Below are 18,756 nucleotides of genomic sequence, written 5' to 3' on the forward strand. Positions count from 1 at the left end.
GAATCTACAAGAAATGTTAAATATATACTTAATATTTGTTAATATATAAATTATTTTGTAAAAACGTATCTTTCGGATTAAAAGATTTTCTGCGAGGAAGGTAAAATGTGGTTCTCCTGTAAGCATATTAAATTTTGCGGTTCACAGTAGGTGGCCGAGTCTAACAGCTCAGACCCCTTTACATTATATATGTTTCTGAACATAAGTATTAAAGGTACTTTAAGAGTATTATTCTCTACATTATATTATTACATTATTAGAAAAAAATTCTTAAGCAAGCCTTTATACCATCTGTAACTTGAAGAATATATTGATTTAGCAATCCATTTTCTTCACAATATTTTATTCAGATACCGAAATAACAAATTTTAATTAGTAATGTCATCCTATTTTTAGAAGTATTATTTTTAACACTTTAAATTGCTGAACAATCGATGAAACTGAAGTACCACAATACTTTATTAAAGTTAAATTGCACAAGACACCCTTTAGAACTCAATTTGCTATAAACTTCAAAACGTCACAAACCATTTATGTCCCAGATGAAATATTGTAAAATTTTGTCCTAGTGAGATTTTTTTTTTTTGCTTTAAACATATCAAATGTTGAAATTTAAATTACTTCGCCAAAGTATGCTGATATAATTTATATATTATACTAAATAATTTAGTTTTTATGCATATATATTTTATATTTTAAAGATAGTCTATTATATAGGCATTTCACTTTAATAGTAAAACCGTATCCAATAGGATACGATTGGCTTTTGAAATTGCTTTATATTCTTTACACACTGCTTTGCATAATAGAAAATGTAAATTTTAACAAATTTCACCTTATAGTCTAAGAACTAGGATGCTAAACTTTCTCTTTAACTTTCATTTTATTTGTTTTTGATCAGTACTTAAATATTAATAGAAAAAAAGCGATTTATAGCATGGAAAGAAGCAATTAAAATAGCCGTCTGGAAATTTCTTAAAATTCTTTTTAAAAATATGATTGTCAATCATCCTCCCATAGAATTTAAAATACTTTTGTTTCGTTATTTTATAAATACAATTTAGTATATTGCTAAAAACTGATGAGTGACAGTTTGCCACAAGCAATATGAAGTATGTAAATGCTTAAGAACGAATACGTGATCGATAATTAATTAAAGGCATCATATGCACAAAAAAATATGTAACTTTTCATTAAATGCCTTCAAGCCAAGTAGTAGCCAAAGTGCAACAATATTCATTAAATTAACTGCCAATCAATGTTAAGAGCCAAAAAAAGAAACAACAGAACGGAGGGATACCAGGGCAATCCTTGTAAAATATAAACAAGGAATTTTTATTCATCAAATAATCACCACAGGGTACATTGCGTATGGAAGTAAACAATTTATTCAAAAAATAAAAAAATAAGGTTAGGAATTTTAGAAAGTGTCAATTTAGATTTTTTCTTCAAAAACAACGTGATTTAGTTTAGTTAAAAATATTCAAATATAACACTTAATGTACTTCAAAAATTAACTTACTCAAAATGCTTGTAAATTAATTGAATTATTTTTATTTTATTTTAGATAACAACTTTATTACAGTTGTTCAATAAAGTGAAAATAAATTTAAGTTTATTTTGAGTGATTGCATATATCTTACAAACACACCTCCAAAATGAAAACATTGATAATATTAGTCCAAGAACTGATTCTTGAGTTAGATGAGTTAAATGCAGTATTGGACCGTAAGCTCGTTGCTAACGAAAACAGAAAAAACCTTTACCAGCAGAGACAAAAACATATGCAATAAATGCCTTTATAGATCTTTGACTAAAATTGAGAATTCTTCAATGGAATCTTAGTTTATTGCATAAACTATGGTGTATTTAATAATTTTGAGCTAACTATCGATAAAGCACAAAGTAGTTGTGCATAAAGCTAATGATTTCGTTAGCTATAATTGTTGGCAGCAGGTGTTGAAATGGTAAAAAATAGATAACTAGTGAAAAATTGAATCTATACCAACTTCAACTGAAAGTGTAAGGAACAAATAATGGAACATGTTGCAAAAAAAATAAATAAAGCAATTAGTGGACAATACACTAAATGAATAGTTTGAACAAAACAGTAATCAGTAAATGTGGGGACATTTTGCAAGAGCTATAAGCAGTTACGAATAATATTATTTCGTTCTTCAGCTAATTGAAACGGACCTTAAATTGTGTTTTTTCTTCGTTTCAGTTTCACCTGTCATTGAATCTCACTTTTTCCCGGAGAGCGTAACGGTGGATGAAGGTTCCAGAACAAAACTTATGTGCGTAGTAACCAAAGGAGATCCACCCTTGAGATTCCAATGGCTCAAAAACGGTCTTCCCTTCCTGGCACATGGTGACACTACAGCTCAGACATTCGACGATTCGTCGATTGTCACCTTTAAGAAAGTGTCATCCAGTGACAGAGGGCATTACACTTGCGTTGTATCCAACGTAGCGTCCTCGACAAACTTAACGATGCAGCTAGTTGTCAACGGTGAGTACTAATACTTGACCAGTTACTATTTTATACATTCTTGGATTCCTTTTACATTTCTTCCCATTGGAGTCTTAAAATAATTGCACGAGAAACAAAGATGTCAGTGAAATAAATTGAATGACAACAAGCAGTAGATGGCTGAATATCTGGACAGATCGGGACCAAAGTTGATCCGGATAACGGTAAATCCAAATAATTGGACAACTTTAAAAACGGTAATGTGAATGTTAAGTAACTTCCATTTACTCTTAATGTATAAGCAAATGTAGTAGTCTCTATAATAGCATATTACAAATGGCGTGTTCAAAAGTTTATTTCTTTTAAAAATATGATTAGAAAACTGTTTCCTGATTAGAAACTACTTGCCATCCGCATTAAAATGGGCGGATACGTGAGGTTCTTTTAAATGTCAACGAGGAACAAAAGAAGTCATTTATCGATCCTTTTTCAGATATTCTGAAAGTAAAGAAACACTATTACGGTTTTTTTTTGTTGAAAAAGGTGGAAAAAACACATGGTTTCGTGTGATTCGAGTAATTAACCAATCTGGTAATTCAAATTTTGGATAATCGGCTCTCTACTGTAGTATATAAAATTGATTGTTATTTTTGCAATAAAATTCCTGCTTCATGGCGAATTCAAAGATGACTGCAAAGCAATTTCTGTCAGATCACATGTCAAAGTTCTTGATGAAAAATAAGAGTCTTTACAGTGTCAAATTCGAGATAAAAGTAAAAATTAAGTAAACTTAAAAAAGCAGATAATTCTTTTTGAAAAAATTACATTATAACATCTGAATATTTTGCAGAATACTACAAGAAAAGTTATACATAATTAAATTTCATATTAAGAGTCACAAAAAATAAATTGAAAAAAATATACACTTTAAATTTTGAAAATCAATATATAGGTAAGAAAAAATGAAAATAATTTGCAAATAATGCAAAACATTATCAGGGATGAGGTTAGAAAATCCTATAAAATTATGCCAGCTCCAAATAAAAGGTGGCTCTACTCTACTAAATCAATAAATTCTAGTTTGATAATTTTAATTCCAACATTTATCTTTCTTTCCTTTACCAATATTTCTTTTTCTTACATCCTGACTATAATTTTTTTTTGTAATAATCCTGAAGAAAGAACTGTTGGTGAATAGTTATTGCCTTGTAGGTCAATTTACAAATTTATCGCATTTTGTTATTCAGGGTGGCACATCGCCCAATTAGAGGAATAAGTTGTCAATATAGTTCTGAAACAGTGACATCAACACAAAGTTGACTTCTGTGACAGTTTTCTCTTGAAAAAAGAAGGGGTCGAACCTTTTATCTCTGAGCACGACTAAGAACAAATTTACCTAAAGGGAATCTCTCACGTTTTACTCTGGGAACTTGGGATTCTTTGTTTTCCAAAAGCCAACAATTCTGCTTGTTTACTTTTCCAGTCATGAAGAACTTTGCTTTATCGGGGAAAACTATGTGGAATTATTCACTATTGATGAATTTGATTCAGCTAGTACACGAAAATCAGTGCTCGTTTCATGGATTACCGGTTACCGTGTCGCGTGATTAAGGAGTCATGCATAGAATACACGTAACTGTCTAGAACGAAACTTACAATAATCCCATAAAATTCTTTTGAAGGTAACATATAGTATCTCTAATTTTACTTGATTTATTGTTCATTGAATAAAGTTTAAAAATATAATTGATATTTTTTCTTAAGAAATACTCCTCTTTTGAACGAATTGCGATCGGGATATTATTCGATTTCTTAAATTTTACTAACCTCAAACAATCCATCCTAATTTAAGTACATACCAAATGTAAGGCTTTAGTTTTATTAGAAATATTTTTTAAAAAAAAAAAAACAAAAGGAGTTTAAAGTTTGCAGGTTTGTTGAGTTCAGTGAATACGTGCTTTAGTAAGAAAGCAATACTCCGAAAGATTTGAACATAACAACAATATTTTGGTATCAAATCAATAAGAATGCGTTTATTATAATATTTATAAAATTATAATATAAGTATATATAAGTTATGTATGCGATTTTTTTTTCTTCAAAAAATTAAAAATTTGATCCGAAATACAAACCGAAATCTCTCAAAAACATCAAAAAGTTATGCAGAAGACAATGCGAAGTGGTACGCAATTGCTCTACCATTTAATTAACATTGTTATTAGTGTAAATGAGGTAAATGCTCAAAAAATAATATTGTTGCTATCAAAGCAAAAAAATAGTCATTTTTCTCTAAAATTAGATATTTTCGAAAAATAAAATTATGCATTGTTTAGGTTTCAGCGTAAAGATAATTTCCAAAAAAAAAATACTATTTTTCAAATACTTGTTTTTTCTTTCTCTGAATAGTGCCACCACAATGGACAGTTGAGCCAAGAAACCTTTCCGTTGTACTTGGCAACACTGTTTGGATGGATTGCGCAGCTGTTGGGTTCCCAGCTCCAAATATCCTTTGGAAAAAGATGATTTATACAGGTATTTTTCCTACTCTCTATTTTTCTGGGGAATTATTATCTTAGAGCGTCGCTTATTACATTCTCGTTAGTAAATACTTGGGGTCTATTTAGCTCTAGCTAAAAATATGAATTTAATTTTCTTTTTTTTTGTTAAATGTTTAAGTGAGCCACATAAGAAAGCATGCAATATTTTTTTTATATGAAACCAACCACAAATCCTTGAAAAACTTGATCTTTCAAAGTTTGCAAATAAGTAATATGGGATGAAGTAGAGATTTTAAGAAGATACTGTACTCAAAATATGGCCAAACATTCGCCTTAGAGAATTTTATTATATGTGTACAAATTTCCGAGCGATACCTTACTTAAAAAGAACAAAGTAAAAAAAAATAATGTTTTCTATTGACGCATCAGCTATTCCTCAGATCCGAGTGAGCTTGGCCATCGTAGGCAAACCGAGTTAACACAACCGTTGAAATAATTCGTGATATTTTTATTACCTTTCTCTTCCGCTGAAAATATGTGCTTGAAATTAAATATGTGCTTAAAATTTAAAATGGCATCCATGCACAAAGATAGTCCTACAACTTGTTATTCCCATTTTCTATTTACTTGTCTATAAAGCTATAAGATTTTGATTTTTTTAAGTTAGAACTCTGACATTTTCAGAGTGTGTGTAGAAATATTAACAAAGCAAAATTGAATGTGGAATAAAGACAAAAGTAAATTTTTTTTCAAATTTCACACAGGGAACTTCGAAAAAAATAGATTTTTTTATAAAAGTTCAAACAAAAACTGAATTAAAGCAAACAAACAAGCAAGCAAACAAAAGAAACTAATTACTGAGCCTTAAAATTTATACACAGTCTTCTTCGTACTTGTATCAAAATTCCAGTAGAAAAGTTTAAAACAGGTATTTTGTAATTTCTCTTAAAAATAAAAATATAATTATTGTTTTTGCTGAAGATATGTTATAATATATATATAATTACTTAAACGCATAAGTAACTTTTCTTTGGCGTTTTTCACAGGAAATAATGTTTTTGGTAACGTGCTAAAATAAAATAAATCGAAGAAAAAGCTCTTTTTTTTAACAGATCATAAACAAAAAGCGCTCGCAGCTTTCAAAGGACTCTTGAGAAATTTATCTATGATGGATGTTTATTACGGAATCTTTCAGTCTAACATTTTTAGTTTCTGGATTTAATCAAACTAGAATTTTTTTAGCATAAATAATGTTTGAATATCCCTTCACGATCATTAAAAACCATCTAAAAACAGCGAAAATGAAAAATAAGGATTTTAATTTTCCTAAGCAGCACCAATAGCAGTTAAATCTTTTGTTTATTTTTAATGCCTAATAATTAAAAGCGTAAGCAAATTTTTAAGAAGGTTTCCTCTGATTCTATTTTAAATTAATTTCCTTAAAATTAATTCAAACGTTTTGAGTTTCAATTAATTATTCTGTTCTAGGAAAGAAAATCCTATTAATCTACTTGCATTTATTAAGACTTTAATTAAAAAGTAGCTTAAAAACAGTGTAGGTAGATAGTGGGAGATTTGATTTGAATAGCTTCATTAGTAATTTAAAATATCTTAAAAACTAATTTATTTCTCTTAAGTCATTAAATGACTGTTATACAGTAAGCCAATTAAAAGATTTGTAAATTATTTTTTGATTAATTTTTGGTGTTTTTTTATTGTTTTTAATTAAATAAATGCGAATCTTCTTTTTTTTCCAAAGTTCGTGAATTTCACGCCGAAAATCAGATTTATAAAACAATAGCCTTATTTTTTTTATGCAAGCTTACTTAAATAATAAAAGCGGGCTACCAGTTTGAATAGATTGTTACGTGAGCAAAAAAAAAAAGGATTCGTTATTCCTAAGAATTAAATTAAGTGAGAATTGTATATAAAAAACGATAGGCTGGATTATATGAATTAGGACAATGCAACAAATAAAAAGAATTACCCAAGTCTTACACAAAAACAATCCGTACTGTTTCACACCAAATATTTTGAATACAAATGAGTTAGGGGAAAACCATTGGAAAACAAAGCGCCTTTTTTATAAAGTTGGAAACGGGAAAAGGTTTATTAGATTAAATAAATTGTCATCGAGTTTAACATACAACAACAGCATGCTTGTCTCTCTTTTTTTTTTTGTTTTCCCCATTTCTTTTTTCTCCCTTTTCTTCTTTTTGTTCCCCTAATGAATGGCTGTCTTCTTATTTTGCAAAACTGAAGATAAATAAGACGAAAGAGACGAAAAAGAAAAATAATCAAACATAATTTAGAAACAGAAATTATGTTTAAAAAAAGTTTGAACAAAGTATTGGGGAAAGAGAGAAACACCTGTTTTTTGTTCATTCCGATGTGTAGTTTTGAAATGGAAGTTGGTGTATTTTCTTCTCTAAAATTGGAGAGTATACTTTCCAGGAACAACAAATTTGGATTTTTTTCTGCATTTTCCGTGATATTTTGAAAATAAATATATAATTCAAAACTTATTTTAAGAACCTAGATCTATTCTGCAGCTTAGAATAGAATCATAAAATTTAAAAATAAATATTACATCACCATGAAAATGGCGTTATTGGCGTAAATAAAAGTAGTAAAAATAAATAAAAAATGTTTCGGTATAATAAAAAAAACTGGGAAAAGATAGTATAAAACCCAGTATACAAAAATTATAATATGCACAGTGAGACAAAATAAAAACTGGCCATCCTGAATAACTTTTGATCTAATAATCAGATCTACACGTTCCAGGACTCCATCTTAAAGATTCGAGGGGTTGACCTCGAATATACTAATTAGTTAAAACGATATTTAACTTACAAAATCAGACAAAAAAACGTACTTTCTCTGATAAAACTTGCCTTTTTTTTCAACGGATTCGGATTTCTGACCCCTAAACTGAAGGTAGCCACAATCTGGGAAATATGGTCTAAATAGTTTGGTCAGGAGAGTGATCCAAAGTTTGGACCCTCGAATGCTAATTTTACTTTTTGCGTTTTTCGTCATATCTGCGAACTTCTTAAGAAAATCGAAAAAAAATTCGCTCACAATTATAAAATTCATTTATCCAAAGGTAATTTCATGTAATAAATAAGTTTTAGTAACCGAACACACTCAATTGAAAAAATTTCTGTTTTTTCTTCTGTAATATTATAACACTGTAAAGTTTCGGAAACTTTTTCCTTTGTGATTGATATTATGAAATAACTNGTATAACTCGGGATAACGAAAAATCTCTCAGCTTTTACGAAAATGGGTAGATTGAATGCCAACTGGAGAAAATAAATGGAATTTCTGATTTATGAAAGCATCCTTTGAGAAAAAAAGTACGGTCAAAAAAATAAAATTTATCAAGTTTCTGATTTCATGGGAACACTAAAAACAATTTTTTACCGAAGTGCTTTGGTGTTTTATAATATTGTTAAAATTTAGAAAAATTTTAAATGTTGGTAATTTTATCATGATTCCTTAAAGTATGATATAAAAACCATTTATTTGGTTAAATTTAGTTTCCAGTTTCATATTTTTACTAAATATGTGGTGATCAGGTCTATAATTTTGAAAAACCATACTTTGCGATAAATCGCTTCCATATGAATGGTTTGTATGGTTGTAATATCGTATATTTTGTCTTGTTACCATGATTATATGTTTTTTTTTATGTTATACGTCGTTACCGTCGAGTACCAGAATGTTTTTGTCCTTGCAAGAGATTTATCAATTGGAGACAGTCTTCATTGACTAAAAATATGCTTATTGTTTTTGTTTTTTTTAATAAATAAGCAAAAAATTGGTATGAGTGTTGTATATTATAAGAAACTGACTATGTTCTTTCTTTCATAGAGAGCACTGCTGGTGATTTCACATACGTTCATTCCAGCCCACGAGCTCATCGGTTCAATAATGGGACATTGGTTTTGTCTGAAGTAGAAGAAAGTGACTCAGGTTCTTATCTCTGTCAAGCAAGCAATGGAATTGGAGCTGGCTTAAGTAAAATTATTACAATCAAAGTATTAGGTAATATGTTTTTATGTATCTATATGTATGTTCCCTAACTTCTCTTTTATGTTTAGGAACGAAAGCTATATTTATCTTAGCAATTTTAAGGAATTATAATTGGAGTACCAAAAGTTCAAATAATCAGTAACGTTTAGCATTTTTGAAGCAATTATAATGCAAAGGTTTCAAATTTAATTTTAATTGTATTAACATATTTAAGTTATATTATCGAACATTTCTCGAAAGTTGCTTATAACTAATGTATGTAGGGATTTGGCAGGAACAATTATACATTTTTAGAGCATTCTCAATTTTATGCAATAAACGCTTTTTTAATTACATGAATACTGAGTACAAACACGTACGATGCACGTGTTCTTAGACGTTACTTAAAAGACTACGGGTTGGTACGTAATATCTTTCTTTTTTACCACTTCCGTTTTTTTGACACCTCAGCGCTTAAAGCATTTTCTAAAATAAACAATCAATAAAAAATAATGAACTTTAATAATAAATAAATGATAATATAAAAATAATTAATAAAATTTAATCATGATTTTAATTATTAATAAGACTCAAATTTCCACCATTGCAGATGACATTGGTATCATTTCAAGAACACCGGCGACACTTAAACAGATATTTCTAAACTTAAAGAGAAAGGTAAAGATAGCAAACTTAATTTATAGCTTGACCTAAGGGAGTTTTGCACTTCATTACTTGAAAATTGGACTGTATGAATTTGATAAAGTGAATGGTTTCATATACCTCGGATCAGAGATTAACACTAAAATTAAGATAGGACCAGAGCTCTGAAGAATTATTATTCCTGTCAATCGTTGTTCTATTTTCCGGGGGGGGGGGNGGGGGGGGGGGGGTAAAATAAGAATTTTTATGACTAAGTCATATGGGAATCGACAAAGGGGAAGAAATAAATTTACATGATATGATTCTGTAGATGAAGCAATTCCTCGTATTGAACTGTGAAAATTGGAGAAATGTTACTGATATAAGGTCAGGATGGAAAATAATATTTTAGAAGGCTGATGCCCATCCTTGGATTTCGCACTATGATGCACGTGTTTTAAGTTGTTACTTAAAAGACTACTGTAATTTCTAATCAAGTTAAATAAAACGGATTCCAAAAATATGCCAAATCAAATAAAGCGAATTAAATAAATGACATATAATCAAGCGCTCAAACGTAATTTTTTTTATCCGAGAAAAGAATTCATAAAACATAACTGACTCTTTTGTATATATTTAAAAAAAAAAAAAAAAAAACTAAACAAATGCTCGCTTGTCTCGATTGACTGCCGTCACAATTCCTGTTTATAAGCACCTCATAAAATAAATAATTAACTTTTAAGTTCATCGTTTTTAACCACTACGGCTTAGTACGTCATACCTTTCCCTTTTTTTTACCATTTCTATTTTACGTAACTGCTTAAAACCTTATCTAAAATAAAATGATTAATAACAAATAATAAAGTTTAGCAATAAATAAATAAATTAATAAATAAATTAATAAATAATAATATTTAATAAAAATAAATAATAATATAAAATAAGTAATAACATAAAAACAAATGATATTTTTCTTAAGATTTGGGTTTCATGCAACTTTGCCTAGAATAATAACTAATTGCTAACTCATCATAGTACACATCTTCCATGGTAGTTGCAACATCTGGATACGATTCCAAAAGTATCTGTTTGATACCAAGCTGATTTAAAAGGCATTTCCCTCGTTTCTCCTTCATACTGGTGACTACGAACAATGAATAAACATTTTTTTTAATCCTGGCCACATAAGAATTTTACTACTTCACCTCGTTTCATCATTTGGCTGGATTTGAGTAACAAATCTCTTGATATCCAAACAAAGCGAAGGTCCGAACTGAAAGATAATTTTTACGAGGAAAACGTTAATTCTTGGTAAATGACCATATAGTTTACAAGAAAAAGTTTAATGGTAGAACTCTATTTTTATGGTCATAATAGCTTTGCGGGCATAATTTTACTTTTATGGAAAATGTATGGAACACAGTTTTCTGGTCACTGACTGTTATGAAGCGAAAAAAGGTGAAACTATGATTTTTTTTCATTTTGGTTTTGCGTAAGGATTATTAATATTGTTATTTATATTTATTTTTTCTTTTCTTTTTAACGTGACACACTGATTTATTTTCTTTCGATACGCTTGTACAGCTAAATAAATTTATTGCAGCTGTTAAATGAATGCTCAAAAAATATTTAATTATGCGTATTATTCATTATGTGAATTATTTTGTTTAAATTTTGATGATGTGTATTTATCCAGTTCCTCCAAGATTTAAAGATCCGTATCAGACAAAAACAGTAACAGAAGATTCAAACGCTACTTTGTCATGCAGCGCAATTGGAGATCCTCCGATAATCATTAAATGGTTCAAAAATAAAGCAATATTAGAATCAACAGAACTAACCAGGTACCAAAACTATTTTCATTTTTTTAAAATATTAATCCCTCTTCTTTAGTCTAATATTGTGCTTAGTTTTGAAACCAAAGGGAAGCGTTTTTGTTTTCTATTAAAAGTGATTTTTTATTGAATTACGTACTGAATAGAATAAAATATATATTTTTCAAGCGTTTTTCTGAAAATAATATTCTAAATGGTTAAACAAAAAATAATATTCAATTAATAACCAAAAAACTAATGTGTTGTTCATCCAGCATGGCAATGCTCCAAAAATGAACATTTTTGGCACGGTTCTTAACTAAATTTTGTACTCCTTCACAATTTAAAATAGTCATAATATAAAACACGTCTTCAATTCTTCACAATATATATATATATATATATATATATTATCCTATGAAGATGAATACCAATCTATAGAATTTTTTATATGTTTCATTATGATTACAATTAAATAATTTGACTTACAACAAGTCCATTGATAGAGACAGTAATATTTAAGGAAAAATAATATAGAGAAATATTGACATATATTTTTTAAATATACTTGTAATGAATGACTGTTACATTAGTAATAAACATTTCAGCAGCAAATACTTTTCTCGCACGAATTACTTTTCGTTGTAAGTTTATTTAATAATCAATATCCCCATTTCATAAGTTCATCCAAAGGCATCAATTGTAATTAAGCTAAAATTTTGAACAATAGAAAATTAACAACTGGAATTATACTAATGAACGTAATAGATAGTAAGTAGAAAATTGAAAACAGCGAATTCATGCATGAGAAACGTGGCATTATGGTATACGGATGGAGTTTCTGGACATCAATAAATGTTTTTTAATAGTTATTCACTGAAAATCTTCCCATAAACGCATGCAGTGCGCTGTTAAGTACTGCCCTGCCTTCATATTTGTATTGTTATATTTCAATACTATTATAAATGTCTAATCTTTTTATTAAAATTAGTTTTTAATCTATTTGATGGCCTTGTTGTTTCTGGAAATCTTTTAGATATGCTATAAAAGAAGCTACAGCCAAACTTCAGACACTTTCTGAGCTGCGTATCTTGAAGGCGTCCCGTGACGACAGTGGAATATACACATGCAACGCACTTAGTGATATTGGAGCTGACGAATCTGTCATCAAACTGATTGTCCAAGGTAATAAAACTATGTAGATTTTTACTCTATTTTTTTAATAAAAATATATTTGTTTGACGTAGTGATTTATTTTTAATGTAAAGTGGCGCGATACTACAGCTTTAGAGATGACAGAAAAATCTTTTATGAGTTTTGTATCAAACTAATGGGCTTTGCCCCAAGTTTGCTAACCCTTCGCAATTCCTGAAGAAGGTACACAAAATGCAATTTCATTGCCTCCAATTAATTGCTTTTAAGAATTGATTTTGTATTTTTATACACGTTTTAAAAATATGCTCCCCTTAAACTGAATTAAGTTATATTTTGTTAAAATTTGAAATTTAAGCACATATTAATCTAACATTGAAAACTTAAAGATGAATATGAAAACAAACAATTGTCATTTATGCTGTATTATTATTTTCGAAATCTATAAGTTAATAAAAGCATATTTAGTCGTCCTATTAGATTAGTTAGAATTTTATTGTTATTTTTTCTACTTTATTTGAGAACAGTATATCAGGTCTAATAACTTCACATACATTAATATGAATTTCTCTTAAAAATAAAATCTGCGCCCTTTTTTTTAATCAGTTATTTTTCATAGGTGTGCCAGATGCTCCATCAAATGTTTCTGTGACGAATGTAACAAGTCGTTCAATCAGTCTTCAATGGGAAGTTTTGGATAATGGAAACAGTCATATCACTGGAAGTATTGTACAATATCAAACCTTTTCTGGTAAGTTTTCCAAGCTGATTTGTTAATTTTTTTTTTATAAATTTCTTTTAAAAAAGTTCCTTGTCAATTTTGATTGATTCTGTTTTTTGAAAACAACTAAATTGTATCAGCTAATTTTACATCTTTATTTTGTTTTTTTAAAACAGAAATGATACTTAAAAAGAAACAATTAAAAACTTTTGAAAATTTGGGTGATTTTTAGCTACAGACGTCTATGTAAATAAAAAGTAATACTGTTCAATTTCTAAGCTCAAGTCAGCGATGAGTGTATGGAAATAAAGTTTAAAAAAATGCAAAGCATGCATTTTTCAACAAAAAAAAGTGTTTTCAAAATTGTAATTGATTTATTTGATTTAAAATCGAACAGACATAACATTGAAACTTTGAAAACAGACATTTGCATTAGCTCTTATGCAAACAAAAAAAATGTTAATTAAGAACATAAAGGAGTGTATTTCATGTGTATGTATTTCATAGTTTTCATTTCTGAAAAAAATTACAAATTCCATTGGTTTTCTTTTGTTAACTGTAAGGCTGGTTTTAATATTAAAACTAATATTGGTCTGAAACTGCCACTATGCTGTACAAATATTTAGGGAAATCATGAAGGGAATTTTACGTTGTTAGCTTTAAACCATGCATTCAAATACTATATTATTTAAAGCTATGCATATCATTATCTTTTAGTGAAAATAGTTACCTGTATTAGATATTAAATTCTTGTTCTGTGAATGACTTAGACCTTTTTTTTTATTTTACAAACGTCGTTGAACAGCTGACCCAATTCTTTGTGTTTACCACTACTAATGGTCTACTCCGTAGGCTTATAATTTTAAAACAAATCCAGAAGACAAGGGAACTCATGGATCCAGTATTGGAAGAAAATTTGCCTTCGTGGAAGACTTTTTGATGGAACTAACCCGCATTTGCATTATATGGAGAGGGCAACCGCGAAAACCTCCCATGGTTAGCCTGACGTCAAGAGATCTCTAACCCATGATGCGTCTACCACTGAGGATATTCCACGCCAGCAATTTGGTCAGTGCAAACCGGATGCGGAATTCGTATCAACCAGCAATCGCTGGGATTCGAACATGGTTCATTGGAAAGTGAGCCATTGGAAAGAGAACGCTCTGTCCCCTGAGCCATCACGGCTCTGCGTGACTTAGATTAAAAATTCCTCTTGAAATTCTTTAATCATAAAGCGGTTTCGTATTGATAACGATAAGTTTATAAACAAGCACAGAGACCAAAGGCAAATAACGTTTACAAATGTTTTCATTAAATGCATGAGTTATTATACACAGCTGATACAATTTTTCAATTGGTTTCAGATAAGGAATGGAATGGTCAGACTTCTCAGCTGATAGTTTCAAGTGCAGAAACAAGTGCAACCATACGTGGTTTAACTCCAGTTGCGCTGTACTACATAAGAGTGATTGCTGAAAATTCTTTGGGAAAGAGCAAGCCTAGTGATATTTTGGAGATTACAACTGACGAAGAGGGTAAGTTCAAACTGAAAAACTAAAGTCCCAGTAAAGTTACGGTACTGTATGGTAATAAAAACTGGTTAATATAACCTACATATACGATATTTAAAGCATTCATTTGGTCGTTTTGGTCGTTTATATGGTAACTGTTTACAGGAAATTATGGTTTTCAAATTTATAGCTATTATTAACACACGTTTAGTAACCGATACAAAATTGAAAAATAAATTTAACCGAGCAAATAATTTTTCTACCATCTAATGAGTTATAAAATTACAAAAAAAATGAACTGTAAAATTACTAAATATGACAAAATTACTAAATATTATAATATTGGGAATTATTATCACATATATTATAAGACAATGTTTTATTGTTCATTTTTTAACAAACTCATGATCAGCTCTTCGGTAAAATTACCGCGCTTTGTAGCGTTTCCATAGAGCCAGAAACGCGGTAAATTTTACTGGTATTTTTGAACTTACTTTTTCAAACTCGCTTTTTTTCTCAACATGAAATTTTGTTCATTAGTATTTTCGACAGATTTGACCGTGCGTTGAAAGTAAATTTTAAAACACGTTTGTAAGTGCGGTGTACAATCATCGACAACATTACTTGGAATAATTTTTTGTCACAATGTTGATATTTTTTCATTAACTTGAAATTTTGACTGGCAATTAATCATAATTAATATTATTGATGATAATATAAATTATGAAGGTAGAAACTAAAACATAATCTCTCTGAAAATTAATGTACTTTTTAATTTTTTAATCTAAAAAAAAGGAAATTCCTGGAAAATATGAACCCAATAGTTTCGTTAAGAGTATATTTAAAAGCTATGGTTCTTTAAAATTTGTTTTACTTTTCGCACTTTACATCATATTTGTGGAAATAATTATGCGAAATGAAAATTTTTTCTGCACATATATTAAAAAAAGATATTTAAAACAGAAACTATTTAATTAAAATTTAATTCATAACATTTATTTAGTGTGATTTTAAATAAATGAATATAATAATTAAAGAATGAAAAAAAATCATTTTCGTATTCTAAGCTAATTAATTTGAAATACACAAATCTTAAATTTGAGTAAAATAGTTGTAGACTTAATTGACAAAGCGGTAATATTTTAATTTTTAGTTTTCATGAGTTGAACAACTATTTTTGACCAAATGTTTGTTTATTTTAAAAACAGGAATTAAATAGGAATTAATTAGCATGCAATCAATTAACTTTTTACTGGAAATTATTAGCGTAACGATTATTAAAACTAGTTTTTTATTTTTTTATTTTTCATTTTGCAGTTTAAATATCTCATTCGAAAATTAGTTTAAGTAAAAAATATTTTATTGTTATACTCTATTATTTTTCATGATATTTATTTTGGTTATGTATCGTTATGAATAGAACAGAAAATATTTCAATTGTAGCTATTAATTTTAAATTTGCACAAATTGAAACATATAGGCTAGATTACGGTTTCCTCTTTATTATTGGTGTCAGAAATCCGATGTTTCCTAAAGAAGGGTGTATGAGATAAGATTAATAAAACTGTCGCTGATGTCTCATCTTATTTGCATTAATTTGTTTGAATAATTCCCGTGTCCTCCTTGATCCATTACATTGTGTTTCAGTATGGTAAAATCTAATGATTTCAATAAAAGTTACTTATTAATTTTTTTGGTTCTTACTTTTTGAATAGTTTTAAATCTTTCTTTCATTCCAAGCAGACGGCTAGATTTTATTTCAAACTTCGGCGTAAACTTGATACAATTTTATTTAACTCTTGAGTTAATTGAATTCATATTTTCAAATATAATTTTTTTAACCGATGTGATTTCATTTTTATGTTAACTTGTTTCCTGAAACATGGCAAATTTTTTTCAAGCTCTGATTGATTGCATTTTATTGAAATCCATTGGATTCAATTGAGTGATATTGGACTATTACCGGATATAAACATCATATAATGGTGACAGCTTTTCCTAGTTGTCACCAACATGATTTTTGGTGCTTCTAATCAATTAGTACACATTTTAATATCTAAATATAATGTCTAGAAGCGTCGATATTTAAAGATTTATCGCGATATTTTTTCGTCTTAGATAATTTACATTATTTTTATACTTGTCACTATTTAAGTTACTCATATAAAACGTATTAATACTTATAATGTTATCATCATGAATAATTATCGTTTTGAAGAAATATGATATATTCACTTTGATATGTTATATTATCAAACAATGATATTGCGATATCATTATTCGATAATATCATTATCAACATTTTATGAGTACTGTTATTTGATGTGCATGTTGCTAAGGATTGAGATATTGTCGTTTTTGACAAACATATGCTTGTTAATGTTGGGCAGTAATTTCATCTGTAAACCAGAATTTGGTGTTGTTCCTACTTGTTGGCGAATTTGGCTTTATGGTCCCTATAACCGATAAGAGCCTTATATTGTCGTAAATTTTATTTCATTTCCTTTTATTTTTGATTGGTCGTTCAAATTCATAGGATTTTACAAAGCATACATTCAATTTCTCAATTCCTCAAATGCTCAACTATTCAGTTGAAACAGATCGTATGAACTATTATTAATCATTAAATGGTGTTAATTATCGGAAATATGAGAATGAATTACATATTTTTTAATAAGCAATTTGAAATGATAAGATTTACAAAATTATCCGACAGTCCCATTACTGCTGCCGGTAATATACATTTTAATTTTTTTTATGGTCATGGCCCATACCTAATACAGCAAAAACACACATACCATACCAAATACCTAATACAGCAAAAAAAACACTATCAAAGTATGGCTGAATCTAGTTTAAAAAAAGGGTGTACAAAATATCGAAAGATATATGAAAACAAACTGAAGTGTGTACAAATTTCAAGAAATCGTCTTTTAGAATCTTCCAACTTTTTTCTGGAATCAAACATGGTTGAATCTTTTGTACACCCATTTTCCTCACCTGTGATTTATCAGATTTCAATTGCCTTTTTGTGATTTCTTAGTTTTTAATTCATACCGCCTAATGTATTTAGATATTTTTTTTTGTTTATTTTTGATAAGCTATTTTGAAATTCACACTAAAGGTGGGTTTCCAGAATTAAATTCTATAGTTACAATACATTGTGAGATGTTTTTATCTTTCGAAAAACTGACACATACTATTAATATATTCAAAAAAATTATATTTTATAATTTAATTAGTTTTCCACACATTTAATATTTGTTTTTAGTACAGTAGTTTACTTTGATGAAAAGCAATCACGTAATTCTTAATAAACACTTTGTTATTTGTTTGCTTTAAATGACGTAATTCTCCCTTTTCGTTAATATATTTATTAATTTTGTGTGTTACAGCTCCTGCGGGAGCCCCTATGGAAGTTCATGTTCATTCCACTGGTGCTCAATCAATGAAGGTTATCTGGAAAGTAAGTATAAATTTTTTTATTTATTTATTTAGGCATTTTCTTTGAATTCACATCATTTGATCGTGATATTTTCTTTCAAATATAAACATTAATTATGGAACATTTGGTAATAGTCGATCTTTTAATGTATATGTTACCGCAGATGACCGAAATCAGGAGAAGGTTGATTTTAACCGGTGAATGTCAACAGTCACATTGTCGCTTTGGTGAATGTCCGAAATATTTGTTGTATCCGATTTTATATTAATTTATTCCTTGATATTATTATATTTATTTGATATTTTAGTATCTTCTTAGGATAGATTTGGAGAAACATTAGTGGTTAGACTGCAGGTTAAATGCATACTGGGCAGAAGCTAACAAAAAAAATTACGAAGGGCATACCGGGCACTGAACCTTTCGTTAAAAAATACGTGGAAGGTTATACCTTTTAAATGTATGCCGGGAAAATGTATACTG

General features: G+C 28.7%; 1 protein-coding gene across 2 annotated transcripts in view; it reads left to right on the plus strand.

The window, feature by feature from the left end:
* Positions 1 to 18,756, plus strand: part of LOC107439847 (cell adhesion molecule Dscam1) — a 221,465-nt gene that overhangs the window by 182,477 nt on the left and 20,232 nt on the right. For both annotated transcript variants that reach the window (XM_043053190.2, XM_043053191.2), the window contains exons 10-17: positions 2,225 to 2,512; positions 4,880 to 5,005; positions 8,851 to 9,024; positions 11,330 to 11,477; positions 12,484 to 12,632; positions 13,219 to 13,350; positions 14,685 to 14,855; positions 18,227 to 18,297. In XM_043053190.2, the coding sequence (XP_042909124.1) occupies positions 2,225 to 2,512; positions 4,880 to 5,005; positions 8,851 to 9,024; positions 11,330 to 11,477; positions 12,484 to 12,632; positions 13,219 to 13,350; positions 14,685 to 14,855; positions 18,227 to 18,297 (1,259 nt within the window). The remainder of the gene's footprint in view (positions 1 to 2,224; positions 2,513 to 4,879; positions 5,006 to 8,850; positions 9,025 to 11,329; positions 11,478 to 12,483; positions 12,633 to 13,218; positions 13,351 to 14,684; positions 14,856 to 18,226; positions 18,298 to 18,756) is intronic.

The sequence above is a fragment of the Parasteatoda tepidariorum genome, chromosome 1 (assembly GCF_043381705.1).
Source record: "Parasteatoda tepidariorum isolate YZ-2023 chromosome 1, CAS_Ptep_4.0, whole genome shotgun sequence".
NCBI lineage: Eukaryota > Metazoa > Arthropoda > Arachnida > Araneae > Theridiidae > Parasteatoda > Parasteatoda tepidariorum.